This window comes from Equus quagga, chromosome 3 (genome assembly GCF_021613505.1).
Source record: "Equus quagga isolate Etosha38 chromosome 3, UCLA_HA_Equagga_1.0, whole genome shotgun sequence".
Taxonomy (NCBI): domain Eukaryota; kingdom Metazoa; phylum Chordata; class Mammalia; order Perissodactyla; family Equidae; genus Equus; species Equus quagga.
Window position 1 is genome coordinate 27,938,962 of NC_060269.1, and position 16,555 is coordinate 27,955,516.

The 16,555-nt window shown below is 37.6% G+C and overlaps 1 protein-coding gene across 1 annotated transcript in view; it reads right to left on the bottom strand.

The window, feature by feature from the left end:
• SLC7A11 (solute carrier family 7 member 11) overlaps positions 1 to 16,555 on the bottom strand; it is an 80,251-nt gene that overhangs the window by 19,216 nt on the left and 44,480 nt on the right. The window contains exons 7-11 of the mRNA XM_046656666.1: positions 6,686 to 6,809; positions 4,720 to 4,823; positions 3,834 to 3,930; positions 2,185 to 2,334; positions 765 to 942 (exon numbers count right to left, since the gene is read on the bottom strand). Coding sequence (XP_046512622.1) covers positions 765 to 942; positions 2,185 to 2,334; positions 3,834 to 3,930; positions 4,720 to 4,823; positions 6,686 to 6,809 — 653 coding nt within the window. The remainder of the gene's footprint in view (positions 1 to 764; positions 943 to 2,184; positions 2,335 to 3,833; positions 3,931 to 4,719; positions 4,824 to 6,685; positions 6,810 to 16,555) is intronic.

A 16,555-nucleotide genomic window follows, 5' to 3' on the forward strand; every position in this document is an offset into this window, starting at 1 on the left:
CTAATCCATCCTGACTGCCCAGGATGATTTTTCTAAAATGCAGAACTGCCTGAATTTGAATTCCAGCTCTTCTACTTAATAGTTGTATGACTGGGAATAAGTCCCATGAATCGTCCCATGCTACATCTCAAAATCTATAAAATGGGGATAATAGTTTTCCCTACCTCAGAAGGTTGTTATAAAGATTTAAAAAGGTCATAGATATGCTAACACATAGAAATCACACAATAAATGTGAGCTGCTATTCTCTTCATTGTTCTTGCTGTTCTTATGACCCACCCTTCCGGGATTCGCCATGCCTATTAAATAGGGTAGTGTTACAATCATGATATTTAAGACCTTTGCAGGTCTCTGCCTAACTTGCCACCAAATCTCATATCACTCATCAAGCAGTATGTTATGATATAGAATCAATAAACTGCATTCAACCCAGAATAAAAATAATTAGGTTAGCAAGGGATTCAGAAGAGCAATTAGGTCATTTACAGAACTGCGGACAAAATTCTATCTGAAAGAGCTGTTCTCCTAAGACGTGATTAGAGAAGCCCAGACTAAATATCCTGAAAGGATTCAGTGGCTGTACCTTAAACATCCTTCCTGCTTTGTCTTCTCTCAGTTCTAATTAAAATGGAATAACATATTCAAACTAGCAATTGCCACACATATTTTTAAACTTTGAGATGTGCATGTCACGTATGTACACATGGATGGGTTTTCTTCAACTTGGTCTCGCAAAAGGTCCTGAAATTGCTTCAAAGTCTTACCTGACATTCTTCTAAACCACCTGGGTTTCTTGTCCCATATAATGAAGAGATAGTAGGCAGGGACTCCAGTCAGAGTGATGACGAAGCCAATCCCTGTGCTAAATGGGTCCGAATAAAGGGAAAGGGCAACCATGAAGAGACATGTGAAGGAGAACAAAGCTGGGATGAAGAGCGGCACCTGGGACACAGAACAGAAAAAAATCACTTCAAACATAGTTCAAGAGACAAAGTGGTTCAAGATGAGCAGGTCAGTCATGTGATGGGGTGAACAACTTTCATCAGGGAACCGGGCGACAGGCACCATCCTACCTTACCTTAACAGCAAAATCTCCTTAATGGGGCACAGAGAATGTCATAAACATACTCCCTTAAATTTTTAAAAATTGTCAGATAGAATAAAACCTAAGGATGAATAAGTGTGTTTCATTAGAGATGTTCTGTTTGAATTATCTTACAGTTAAGTACCATTATGATTTATGTTTTTTATTGTAAAAGATTGGCTGTTTGATAATTATGATTAGAATCCACTTTAATGTGGAGCCAAGAGCACAGGCTGCTTGTTACATGTTAAAGCCTTTCAGTGCATATTGATTTTCTGTTGGAGATTCACAATGAGAACTGACAGAAATAAAACAGGCCAACTCCTATTCAACCGCTAATAAAGACATTGCCAGCATTAGGCAAGGAACATAATTAGAAACAAATTCTGACAACATGACTGACAACGTTATCTGTGTTATTTCTTAAAAGCAAATAAATAGTGAGGTCAAATCAATCCATGAATGCTCAAGGCTGGAGGAGTTGAAAAGCATATTCTTCTGCCCTCCCAAAAGGAAATGTTTGGTTATGGTAAATGGGCTTTCTATTAAGTGGTAAATTCATACATGTTCGCTTTCCCTGTATATTTTGCATTTTTATTCCTTCTAAAGGGTATAATGTAGAAAAAGAGCAAGGTAATAAGTCATAACATTTAAGAATACTTAAAACGCCTACTTTGTAAAGCACCATCATTTTAGAGTTTTAATTAGTGATAATTCCAGACATATCTGCCTCACTCTTTCTCAACATGGCTGCCCACAACTATTTGGCATATGGATAGATAGAAGTATTCCATACTTTGAACACATCAGGTCATTGGGCACATCCATGAAAAATCAACACAGCAAACATCCTATATTAATACCACATCTTTTCAAAAATGTGACATATAAAGCTCAGTGCAACACATAAAAAAACCGAATGAACTATTTTTCCAAGCTAAAAATAAACCTACTATGAAGGCACTACCTGCAAGAGTTAAACACTTTATTCCAGAAGATGCTGCCCCCAGTCCAAGTTCCTCATCATCAAGTTATGACAAAGGGAGGACTAGGTATTAGGAGAAAGATTTATGTAAACCCATCAAGATTGCTGAGGTTACCTTGAAAGGACGATGCATATCGGGGCGTTTGTATCGAAGATAAATCAGCCCAGCAACTGCCAGCCCAATAAAAAGCCACCTGGCAAAACTGAGGAAATTCAAAAGACTGTAGAGGTCCCCAGAGAAGAGCATTATCATCGTCAAAGGGTGCTGGTGGGAAGGGGAGAAAAACCACACTCAGTGAGTTAATAGGGAACACAGGGGATATCAAACAATAACATCACTACACTTTATATTAGCGTTTTCAAATGGTTATTTATACTGATAAACTACTATTGTGATTAAAACCTATACTCAACTAACCTCCTTTCTATATTCTGCATAATCCCTTTACCCACCAGTACCATTATAAGAGGGCCATTGTCATTGCTACTTATTCAGACAGAATTTTATATGGATGTTTGGGTTTTACTTGCTTTTACAGTTGAGAGAAGAGAATGTGTTTTCAAAGAGTAAAACACGGGATACTCAACCACTCAAAATTTAAAGACCAGAGGCTGAGACGATTAGTAAATAACTAATAATAAAAATGAAAAGTGCATCCAATTGCAAAATTCACAGAAAGCTCTGCAAATAGTTTCTGATGAGCTCTTGGGTACGCGCACACGTGAAACACAGCCACTTCCAGATGACCCAGTCACCTTGTGAATGCAAAACAGTGACCTTTTCTTTCTCCACGCGGTCTCTCCCCGTGTGCTTGCCGTGTGTGACCCTCAAGACCGCAGAAAAGAATGAAGCGCAGAGATCAGCGTAGCAAGTCTCTGCAGCTGCACATGCCAAGGACAGCATGACTGATAGCCGAGGCTTAAAATGAAAGCCCTCTTCAGTGAGTAATACATTCTGTTCCCACAAGTGATGTTAACTTTCAGCACAGAGAGTATGGGTACTTTGCAAAGAAATTTCAAGGAAACATTTTGAAACAAATTAAATGCATGAAAAAAAATGTTCAGTGAGTGCTATGCTGCTCCTGACAGCAGATTCCATTTGAGAAAAATGTTGCAAAATCATAGGGAAAAATGAGTATAACATTGCCAGTGGGTATTTGAGGTCTTTTACCCCTTGCGCAGTCTTTTGTATCCACATTTCACAAATGCTTTTCTCTGCATGAGGAATTCTACAACTCAAATTTAAGTTTGGGTGCTTTTACTTCTTCCACCTAGGTTTGCTCTCAAATGTCTCACTTTTAATCACAGAATCACTGCACTGTCTAGGATTTCATCAATTTTTTCTATAATTTTGCACGCTTTTCATTCTAAGGGGCCTATGATGAGAGATGTGGGTGTTTTGGGACTGTGGCTTTTAGTTCCACTTCCAGTAACTAGACTTGGGACATGTTATTCTATATCCTTTTGTGTGAGCTCTATGTCAATGATAAGAGCCAAGCTAATCATTTTCCCTTAAACCACACAAATTTCTACACAGGTGAAAAAGAAGTGATGTGATTATTGTCCCATAGCATCCAATAAGCATCAGATACTGAATAAAGGGAAGTGATGGAAAACATCTTGCCTCCCAAACTCCACCAAGACATACACAGAGTCGATTTAGCAATGAATAAGAAAGTAAAGCACGATCTAAAGTTTGGTCTGAAATCTTTGCTAACCTGTTCTTTGAGGTTATAACTAGATATACTTGTTAATATGCATTACCAAAACAATAACAGCTGGCAGAGGAGTGTGCTTGCGGACATGAATCATGGAGAGGATTTCTGGAAGGTGACCCTCTCGAGACGCAACATAGAATAACCTAATGGGAGAAAAATGTGGGTGGAGTTGACTGCATAATTGATCATTTCAAAGGGAAAAATCCAGAACTCTAAGAGAAAGCTTGCCCCTTTTTCATACCAAATGGTTTTGAATTTCTTAGGTAATTACTTAGATTTCACTTTTCAGATAAGGTAGAAAACATCATGAGAAATCTGACTTAGAATTTTGTAAAATCTGCCAACATATCATATTATTCTTTGAGCAGAAAACAATAGCAACATCCCACTCAGCATAGCTCTCCCTGTACATAAATAGCTGATGGTGAAGTTAGTTCTAGATTCCTAGCATTGTATGTGTGTTATCAATTCAGTCCAACACAATACACACACACGCACACACACGTAACATTCATACTTATCTGTTCGGTTTTAATTTTATATTAAAACGAAAGGAACTTTTGCATCAAACAAAAACAAAAGGGATACAGATGGTGGGGTGGTGATTTTTGGTGTCTCTTACTTTACTTTTTTTCTCGCCACCTTTAGAGAAACAAAAGATTTTATCACCAGAAATAAAATGCTGTTGTTAGTTTCTAGATATACTGTAAAAAACCACTACAGGACAGCTTCAGAGTAGGCTATGAGTAGACAAGCAGTGCCCTCTAATGGGCAGAATAAGACACGCTGTTGATGCTTGGATGAAGACTTCGATCTTGCATGTCTCTTTAAAAACAATAGGTTTGGAGGCACTATTTCTTTTTAAACTTATCCTTATTACATCCAATCTCAAAAACAGAAATGCATTTCTAGAAATGCTTGAACTCACTCACCTGGAGACAGCAAATACACCACCATTCATGGAGCCAAAGCAGGAGAGGGCAACGAAGATCGGAACTGCTAATGAGAAATTTCCCAGTAGCCGCTCAGAAAAGGTCTAGTGAAAGACAGAACGAAGAAAATTAATGCTTTGCCAGAAAGTGGAATAAAATGAAACAATTGAGGCCAGACTCGTTCTATGACTTTCTATTAGCCTGATGATACGTGTATGTTTTATAATCCTTCTTTTTTAGTTAGGGTCAGACTAACTTCTTAGACAATAATGAAAAGCAGGTACGATGACATGGCTTGTTGCAAAACTATGGGCAAAGGTCAAAACAAGTACCTTCTCTCTACTTTCAAAAAGCAATGATCTATTTATTGAATCTTCATCAACTATGACATCTGTCGTCTCTGACTCTGGTAAGTGGAAAAAGCTCAATTCAGAAGTTCTCCTTCTGGAGACAGAAATCCTTCTGTCCAATACCTTCTCTTTAGCCTAGAAAGCCACATTTTTATAGTGAAGTACCAATGTACACTGAGGAGTATTACAGATACTTGTTTCATATACCAATCCCACTGTTATGACATAAAAGTGTGGCAAAAAATAATTGATGACAATCAATTATATCATCCACATGAGCAGTGCTGAAATTCTTTTGCACGGAATAATCACATTAGCTGAATCTCTGTTTATTGAGTCACTCCCTGCCTTTCAGGTATCTGCCAGTTCCTTCTGTGGTTTCCTATAAAAAGGATAGAATACAAATACAAGTTTGAAGAACTCAAGCCACAGAAAATATAGAAGAGAAACAAAACTTCTGAAATATCCTTTTATGCCATGGTATGTGCAACACTGCAAATTTCCACCCAGAATGTATTTTCCAAAAAAAATATGTGGGATTCTTTAATTGTCCTTGATGCAGCTGGTGCTGTATAATTAATGGACCACATTACGCTCCAAGAATAAGTGCTGCCCTTTGTCTAGTAAGATGAGATGGCTGACCTGACATCGGTAAGCTTTGTACATTTTGTTGTCTGGTAGGACTTACAGCAGTGGGCAGAGTCTTTTTTTAATTCAGTGAACTCGTACATAAGTTCAGATGAAATGAGATAATTTGTTCCCTGTGGATATTGCTGATATGAGGTAATAGCGACTATTTTAAAAGGAATTGACATATGGAAAGTTATTTTTTCACCCTTCATTGTTATGAGGTCATGAATGAATGCACTCTTACTAGCTAAGTTTTTATACAAAATAAAAGTATGCGTCACAGAATAACAGTCCCATACCATGACCTTTGAGAGCCAAGATGGTCGTGGAGCCAAACACATTTTGGAAAGTGCTGTAAAATGATGAGTATCCATTTATGCATTAGCATAAGGCAGTTAAACTGCACATTAGCATCTTTAATATTCTAAGAAGTGCTGTAGCAACATCTTTTAACTTTGAATAACTCAGTATTTGCAAAAATTAATAACATTCCATGACTAGTATTCAAAAAGACATACTAGAAAAAATAAGTATATATGGTCCACTCGAAAAGTCTTAAGGGGTACTTGGAAAAATAATTTTGTTAGCCTTTGAAAAGTTTACAAACAGAAAAGAGTACAGAATAAACTGAAATTTGCATATGAAAAAATGCATTCATTTAAATTCAGTAACTGCCCACCTGTCCTTAAAGACATGTTGGAAGAACAATGCCTTCTATTCAACAGGCCTTGACAGATTGTCAAGAGTGTATATGTGGAAATGTTTTATGTGAAATTAACGGTACAGAGAAATCATATAGGATTTTAGCTGCATCAGTTAAATGGAATACACTAAGGTTTGTTCTAAATTTTTTAAATACTCATTATCATTCAGGTCAAGAAAAGATTACTGAATTCCAAAACACTTTCTGCTGGAGGGAGCTACTAAAAAATTGTATCGACTCATTAACCTAAATTCAAATTGGCATTTTCCCAAATTGGACTCACCACCGCCACGGCATTGGAAAGCAATAGCTCCTCAGCACTAATGGTCGTAAAGTAGGCCACATTTGTCAGCACATAGCCAATGGTGACGATGGCCATGGATATACATATTGCAAGGGGGATGGTTCTGAAATGCACAAAGGAATCACTTATTAGTCATCTTTTGTTAATCATTCTCTGAAACCAAAGAAGATAACAGACTAATTGCAATGAAAAATAAAATGGTACATACAATAATGACAGGCTCTGTTGGGTATATATAAACATTTCATCAGGGTGAAGTACCACGTACTCCTTTGTAATTTAATAAGGTCCATGGGGCAGATACTTCATCTGTCTTATCTATTGCTCTGCCCCCAGAACATATGAGTCCATCCCATTACATACTCCATAAACGCTATAGCAGAGTTGTTCAAACTTGAGCATGCATCACCTAGAAGGCTTGTTAAAACACAGATTGCTGAGCCCCATCTCAGACTCTCTGAGTCAGTAGGATTTGCATGTCTAACAAATTCCTGGGTGATTCTGACACCTGGCCGAGCGACCACTTTGGGCACCACTATCCTATATGCTTTTCTAATATTAATTTTCCACCTTGACACTTTTCCAATACCAGTCCTGAAAAACATCTTTCACATTCAGTGTTTTCCCCTTTAGTAGCTTCCCTTACTAGCAAATAAGTGCACACTTTTGAAAGCATGAAAGCAGGATATATCTACCTTTCTAAATGAGGATGATAATAATTTTGTATATAACACAAAAATCACAGCAGTGCTCACAATAATGACTTTGCACTGCCCTGCTGTGAGTTCAAAGGAAGCTCAAGATCATGAGTATCTATTAAAGCAACAGCACAGAGAAACCCATGAAATTAGAGGTGACACACTGTGAAGTACATATGACCAGACAGCGCTGACACTATGTGGCATCTAGAAGTACCTGACACAGATGCAATGTTATGTCTTCATTTAATGCACTGGGGAAGCCAGGAAGTTACTGACCCTAATAATTTGATTCCATGTTAGCGATACACATTACTTGCTTAACATAATCACCTCTTCAGACTCTTTCCAGTTCAAGCAACTTAAACCTTCAGCTCTCTGCACAAAGGCTGATGGTTTTTTTAGCCATAGAGCTTATCAGCTCTCATAGGCCCTTAACCCTGCTGGGTGCCACTAATGAAAACCTCAATATAATTTCTTCCAAGATGAAAATACAGTTCAGAACCAGGAGAAAAAAGGAGGAGGGGGCACAGCCTGCCTCATTCCCAAAGCTGAGTGTGTTTAGCACACTAAGTCCCAGCTCATTATGCTGAGCAGCACTATTCCCTGTTGAGAACAGGCAAACTGAGCCAGCCAGCAACTGCCATTCATTATGCTGCTTGGAGCCTGACGCTTCCCCTGTTCCCCAAAGTCTTAAGCCTTGATGGGGAAACACATTGACCTCTAAATCCCGCCATCCTGATATGAAAGTAGCAGATGTACCCCTTCCCCAGTGCGAAGAGGGTCCTGTGGAATTGTCTGCTAACACCATAACGTGCATTACTGGTTGTGATTGATAAATGCTAAATTTAAGCAAAGGAAATCACTGAGCCAATTAGGTACAAAGGGGTGAATGGCATCAGGGGAATTAAAGATGAATTCTGTTTCTTTGAAAGAAAGGCTATGTGCAAATGCAAATGGGTAGGAAGGAGAACATGGAGGTGTAGATGCAGCTTTTCAACCACTCACTGTATTATTTTAAACTTGAATCCTTTCAGCTTTTATAACATCCCAAATGGAGTGTTAAGTTCTTTCTGTGTAGGAGACAAGCAGAGAGAGAGAATGGGCAGGGAAAGCCTTGCAAGAATAGGATTAAGAAATGTCAAGGTTCTGTTAATAAAAAGGGAGGTGACTTATTGTTAAGTGTAGAGAAGTAACCTAACCTGTCCAGGACAGGTAGCACTGGCGCATGATGTGACGCTGCAAAATAACAGAGAGAGGAAAGTCGGAAACTTGGGCTGTGGTCCTCCCAGCAGAGAATCTCCCAGCCCGGCTCCTCCAAGGTAGCTGCCCTGTCTGCATCCTGCCTGGAGATGAAGGTCTCTCCGACGGAGACTTTCTAAACTGATCTTAGTAGAAGTGATCCTAAAAAATCTAACCTTCCAGGTCAGTTCCCTTTTTCTGTCCTCAGCATATCAACAACAAAGACAACAGCAGCAGCTGCTGCCATTGACGTGGTGGCTGCTATGCACCCCACATTTTATTAGACACTTTACATATTGGCCTCATTTCATCCTTGGAAAATCCTGTGAGTTAGAAACAACATCACCATTTTATACATGAGCAAATGAAGTCTTAGAGAATTCAAATAACTGTTCAAGGATACACAGCTGGTACGTGGAAACCCAGAAGTGAGCTGCACATCTATCCTGCCTTGAAGTCAAAGCATTTTAACCACTGAAGTGTTCTCTCCTTCTCATGCACGTGGGTTCTCAAACTCAATTTTCAGAGAAATCATAATTGTTGAACATAATATTTATTGGAAAGCTCTTATCAAGACTGTATTTCTCACAGATTCACTGAAAATGCAGTTTCATTGACTATAAAGGGGGAAAAACTTATTCCATGATTTTTATAATTTTTCTGTGTAACATGAATGTAAGGTCAATAGAATGTTTTCAAATAGTTTCGATGTTTAGGAAATAGTTTGCTTTTTTTAATTTACAAGACAACAGAGGCTCCCTTCATAAATTTCCATAGACAGCTTTTGTAGAAAAGGAGGAAAAGTAGGCATGCTTGTCAGATAAGCCAAAATAGATTATTAAGAATTTTACTATCTGCCAAACATAATATCTAGATACCAGAGGAAAAAACCAAAGGAGCTTAAAACAGGACAAAAGAGAAAGAAAAGAGGGTCTAACCTGGCCACAGATCACACACGCCCAATAATTCCTCTCCGGGTAAAATTAAGCCATGGGAATTGGAGGAGGTTTGACAAAATAGTCACTAGCTTCTGTCCTTAGGTTCCACTGCACTTTGACAAAGGGAAGGAGAGGAGTGTGTTGCCGCCTTGACATAAACAGTAATCATTTACAGAGGAAAGCTGTTGACTTGTTCAGAAGGGCTTGGCACCATGTGGTCAACTCCTGGGTTTCAAGCATCAAAGCTTCAGCCTCACTAGGTGAGTTGATAAAAGCTATTAGGCCACGCCAGAGCAATCTTTCCGGTAGCTTTAGATGCAGAGGGCAGATAAGCATGGTGAGTAATCCAAGATTAAGGCAAACGGCACATGATAATAAAAGGAATTAAAGGAACTGGTAGGCCACAGATATTTCAAAGCCTCTGTGTTATTGTGAGCTATCCACAATTCTAAGTGTAACAAAAGCCTTATCTTTAAGCTGAATAAAAATGACTCAACCTAAGACTTGACTCTTTCTAAAATGTTTGTTTGTTATGATTAACAAAATAAAAATGTTTTGAAAAGAATTACTTAAGCCTTAAGAGTTTTTTGTCATTATATATAGTCTTTTCAAAAAACAGGCATTAAGGATGCGAGAATCTGATATTTTTATTAGTTGCAAATGGTCTTCAATCAAAAGATCTTGGATAGTCTTCTCTTCTTGTAGGTTTATTTTAAACTGACACCTCTAACCAGTCTATGTCACACATGGACAAATACTTGTTTTATTTGAAATTGTTAAATGGAAGTGTCTGGAACATCTGCTTAGAAACACTTTCATTCTAAGGGATACACCTCCCCAGGAGTACAAATAGTCCCAATAGTAATGGCTAATATCTTATATTTGTATAATCTATAAAGCACCAGCAAATATATTTTATCTTCAAATATACACATGTCATTTCAAATCCTTTGTGGAATGAGATAGAGTAAGAACAAATAACAAACAAAATTCACAACAACCCACTGAAATAGGAGGTAATAGCCCATTTTAAACAAGGGAACCAAGACTCAGAGAGCTTATGGTGTGGCCAAGGTCACAAAAGTAGTAAGTGAGAGGGCTGAACTTGAATCTAGATCTTCCAGCTCTCAGTTTCACATTCATGACATCATGGCTGCCTTGTGCTTACTTTAACTCTAGGTGCAAGGTCTCTAGGATTTTTACATGCTGACAGACAGGTATTATATTTTATATAAATTATGCAAATATCAGAAGGCTGACAGTTACAATGTGACAGATTTTAAGCCAAGTATATTTTTCTATGCACCTAATAGTTATCACAAACTTGCAAATAATGCAGCACGGGATACATTTTTTTAATATGCTGTGCAATTGTATGATAGAGCATCAGAAATGACCATAGTTCCAGTTCTTCATATTGGCTAAAAAGATCTTGCTATGAAAACAGAAGAAGGAAGCCTAGCTTGATTCTCCAGAGAGTTGAGGATAGCTGATGGTTACAGGGATTTCTGATATTCAGATCTTATGAGTAATTCTGTAATCACTTAAATTGAGGAAATTCCTAAAATTTTTTTATAACTTGAATGAAATCTTCTGAGATTTGTATGAACCAAAATGTTTCATATAATTCCCTGTGTTGGATACACACAATGGAGACCATAGAACTCATTGACCCTGGGGCACCTAAAATTGAGTTTGAGCCATGGGGCTGGGTGTGATAACAGTCAGTTCTGTTAAAACTTACTCTTCTGGAATTTTCTAAGAGAAGTGGTTGATGCTTCACATTTTCTATTTAAAAATAATTAATATTTTAACACATGTATTTGCCATTCAGGAAAAATGAAGAAGAAAAAAAGGAGAGATTAAGAAGGACAAGAAAATGACCAACAACATGAGAGGCAAAAAATAAAAGAAAAATGCTTTTTCAAAGTATTTTTTTATTCTACTAGTAAACTAGGGACTATTTGCGTATATATAATTGAAAAATAACTGTGATTCACCTCAATATAAAGTATTTAAAATTACATTAAGTACCTTTTGATTCCAAGTATTTATTTTAGAATCATACTTATTTCACATTTTCTTTATAATGACCCTATAGAGACCTTGAAAGTTTTTCTGTAGATCTGACCCAGAAATGACTCAAGCATCTCTTACTTCTCTCTTTTGATCCACCAAATTTTTTTTTTTTTGCAGAATTATTCTTTTTTTCTTACCACTGCTGTTAATCTTATCCCCCTCCTCAAACTTCAGTCATGTGTTACTGACAAAAGGATAAGATCATATGTCAAAGAAAATCTATCCATATTTGTCATTCACATGATTTGCCTTCCATACATCTTTACATGCTTCCCCTGGCTCTTGCTCACAGCAAACTCTCCCGAGACCCTAGACATGCAAGCGTCCTATCCGGCTATGTGATTTCTGATGTTTCTAGCAGGGACTGACTAACAAATAAGTGTTCTCAATCATTTTCCAGACTTGAAGCAATTAGGTTACAGATGATTGCAATCAGATGAATTCCTCTGCATGTTTTCAGTGATTTTGCCTCACTGTCATTTAGTGCTATCACCCTCTGTCTAGCTATCCACCCAGAGTGGGGATTAGTCTGTAAACAAAACAAAAGAAAGGCACTTGAGAAGACACAGCAAGTTGTTGGGGGGAAGGCATGGGGTGTCACTGAAAGATAAAACGTAGCAAGAGGAAGAATACATTCAATAAACCTATTTATGAACATTCTTCAAGGTCTATGGTTTATGTTCTACCTTCATGAGAATTTCTGGGCCAAGGCTGAACACAGTGATGTGACAAGCAGATTGTCACATAAAGGTGCACAGTGATCCCACTGATTTCAAGCATGAAACACCTGCCCTGCTTCTTACAGTAGCATGGCAAGGCTGTGGGTGTCTTCAGAGACATTCTAAATTTCGATACCACTGATGTCTTATCTAAATCTCACCGTTCTCCATTGTCCACAGATGAAGAACTCCGTAAACATTAAGAGAAGACAGAGAGACCTGTAGGGAGAGGTAAGAAATGAACAGACACAGATTACAAGACAGCAGGGCTGAAGGAGGCTCGTGGAGAAATGTACACAGACACATAAAGGAGGAAGAGAGTACAGCAAAACCACATAGAAAAATGAACTAAAATGGAATGTTACCATTCAGAAACAGAGGGTAATAAGCAAGCAGAAGCCTTAGTATAAGTATTTTTACCCCTTACAATACTTTACTTTTTATCCTACTATTAGAATAAATTCATGCCTCAATAAAATTATTCCGCAAACTGTAGCTTGAGAGTAAATATTCATTTGCTTGCATTTCATACAAAGTCAAAAAATTTGCATTTCTGCATCTCATTTTTTCTCATTTTCTAAAGATTTACAGTGTGTCTTTCAGATGTGTTACAGTTATCCATATTTATCATGGGTAAACACAAAGATATTAACAGGCAAGTTCTAATGGACCAGACAAACCGGTTTCAAATAAAATGTTAGCAATTAAATAATTAAGAAGACAAAATACTTTAATAGCAATAAATTAAATTTCATATTAATGCTCAATTCTTATTTTGCGTTATATTGTTTTTACAACGTATCCTTTAAAATTGTATTATTTTCTCAGGATTTGTCTAAAGTACACTAAGGTACTGCAACAACTCAGTGAACCATTTTTTAGAATAGACTTTCTGAGATTCAGATGTGTGGCTGAGGCAATTAAACGACCCACCACAATTCTATGTTCCTCTTTCCAAAGTGTAAGCTATTCTTGAGAAGCAGCTACACAGATAGACCACATTTCCCAGACTCTCTGTATCTAGGTGGGAATGTGACACAATGTGTGTCAATTGATGTGTCAATTGAAGGCCAAGGTGGTTAAGTAATGGATTGCCTTGTCACCCCTTTTCCCTAACTGACAGTGAGTTAGAGGACATATAGAGTGGCAAAACCATTGAAAAGAATCTGGGTCACCGATTCCTAAAATAATGCCGCAAAGGACATTATTATGACATATAAAATCAAATAAAAACACTTACATCTGAAAAAGTTAAGATAAAACAAATTACTATTATTCAAACTTCCCAGAAACAGAGCAAAGATAGACCCCATTGTTAACTATTTTGAAATATAAAATCTCCTGCATTCTGACAATTGCCACCAATTCAATAAAGATCAAAGTACAACTGCCCTTTGTTTTGCCCAAGGATACATAATAGACAATACAATGTTAAATAAATATACTAAGAACAAGGCAGCTTTAAAATAAATATACCCACTTTGGCATAGTAAATGGGAATTAGAGTGGAAATTCCCTCTGGCCAGAAACACGTCTTAGAAGGAACTGGTAATACTTCTCCTACTACACACACATAAATCAGGTCCAGTCACATTTGTGAGCAGCTGCACAATAAGGAATGGAACAGGTAAACATGGAGACATTCAACCAGGACAAATGGACTACTGCTTCTACCCAAAAGCTGCCTGCACCATTTCTGACCTACAGTAACAACACTAATTATTAGTCATCATTTTACTTCGATATCTGGTGGTCAAGTAGATAACTGGCTTTCCAACTAGGTGCTCTGGGAATCAGAATTGAAAGTGGACAATTAATAGGATTACAGACTACCCTGTTCTCACTCACTTCAACCAGATCGGTCCTCTTCTACGTATTGAGATTCTGCCAGACAATAGAAGTGATCCAGTGCTTTCAAATAGTTTTAAAATCATTGCTCTGGATTCCACAGTCAAATTGTGTCTTGAGCTCAATTTTTGGACATAATGCTGGTTTCCTAAAGTAGTTTTAAAAATATATGAATTGGTTTCATAAAGTGTCTATTATGAATGATTATACAGGTATGTATGTATATATTTGACCCTACAAAGTTAAAAATAAGTTTTCACTGCAATAAATCCCTATTTACACTTCTGGGCAATTGAGGGGGAAATTCTTAGTAGGAAAGGTATGGTCACGGGGAAGGCAGTAGCTATGGCCTGTCTTTAGTTGAACTGGTAAATCCACACGGCAGGGCCACAGAGAACACGACACAGCAGATTAATGGAGCAGTAGAGAAACAGGAAGATGAGAAAGAACAGAGGTGATGGACTAATCCCCCTGCCGGTATAGAGAGACGATCTGTCATTGTCAAAAAAGTGATGGTAAAGACTCCTGATTGGAACAGTGACAGCTCCCTGAAAAGACCACAAAGGCCCACAGAATGGCAGAGCCTCCTGTGAGGCCTGCCTCTCCTCTTCTCAGGCTGTCCATTTACAAAGATTCATATTCTCAGCAGAAATGGAAATTTTGTGATCTTCTATCTTTCAGGGAAAAAGTTAAACCTTTTGAAAAATAATCTTTTGTGCTTTTATTTTGTATTTGCTAATGCCTTCTCCTGGACTATAAAAATTCATAGACAACCTTCTTTCCAGGGATAATTTTCTCAAGTGATGCATACTGTGCAATGGCACAAGGACTATCTGCCCTAGGACAACAGAAGTGGTCGTTACATTCACCCACCCCTTAATTTCCCTTCTGTTCCATATTTCTCTGCCATGCTTTTCCTCAGTTCCATTCCCCAGATTCCTATAATCAAGAAAAAAATTGATGTATACTGCCCCAAGTGTAAATAGTCTTTTTGCAACATCTTTCCCCTGAAGTTTTGCCTTTGATATTTGTTTTAACTTGATTTCATAGAATTATGAAACATTCTCTGGACTCCACTCTGAAGGCTGGGTCTAGTCATGTCCTAGTCACTATCAGGGGCAGGAGATCACTGGACTTTTATAAGCTTAAATTTCCTCATCAGTTAAAGAGGGTGTTGAATTAATAAAGTCTAAAGTCCATTTCACTTGAAAGTTCATTATTCAATCATTTTAGCAAATAAAGCTAATTCATAAAGATTGTTTAACAGAACACTTTGGAAGCTCAGTTAAGCACTTGCTCATGCCCCAGAGCATTCTAAGGAAATGTCTGCCTTTGCCTTGTTCTGTCATTCAGAGGAGAGAACAGGACGCCAACTTTATAATCTCTTCTCCTGTGTTCTGAAGACTATTATTCTATCCTCAGCTGGGAATATCAGCACATCAAAGCACCTTCCATCAATACAACTTCAATGTGTAAGCCTGGCTGAAAACATTGATCATTACAGAAGATCATTTAAAGGATAAGTGGTCTGTCCACTCTTCCAGAGTCTAAAACGGTATCTGTAATCAGATCAGACCTCCAAATACCACATTACATGGACCCTATTATCATAGATACACGTCTTCATGAGTCACTATATTTTATGCCCTCAGCTTTTATCAAAACTTTATTGCAAATATTTATTAAAAGTCATTTGTATTTTAAGAGAACATCTGTAGTGATATTATTAAGGATATTGTCATTTGTATCTATTAAAGTCCTTTATAAAGAATTCATCCATTTAACCAATGTTTATCAAATATCATCTTTATGCTAGACACTATTATGAGTAAAGAGATAAAAACATCAACCACAGCAAAACATTCATTGTCTCGTGGAATCCAAAATTCAAACAGGAAAAGACATGGAGGCCCCCCGCCACCCTGTTCTTCATGTGATTGCCTCATTCTTGTTAGTTAGACCCAGATCAAAAGTCTCGCCCTCAGAAAAATCTTCCTTTTTCTACGCATGCTGCCAGCCCCACCCACTCCTCATTCCCTACTAGTTTTAATATGAGGAAAAACAAAACAAAACATCTTCTTATTCCTCATAGTCTTTTCAAAAATCTTTACATATTCATACTCACCAAATTCTACAAATGTTCACTGAGCATTATAAAGTGTCCTCAAAGTATTTCCTCTAAATCTCTAGTGCAAACATTTCTGAGAAGAGTTATGGGGACGGTTTGTCACCCTCAAGGATAACTCTGCTTTTCATGCAGCTCGTAAACTGCATTTGGACAGAGTTCCTGGCCTCTTCAGCCTCTGTTATTTTTTTGCTTTTTAT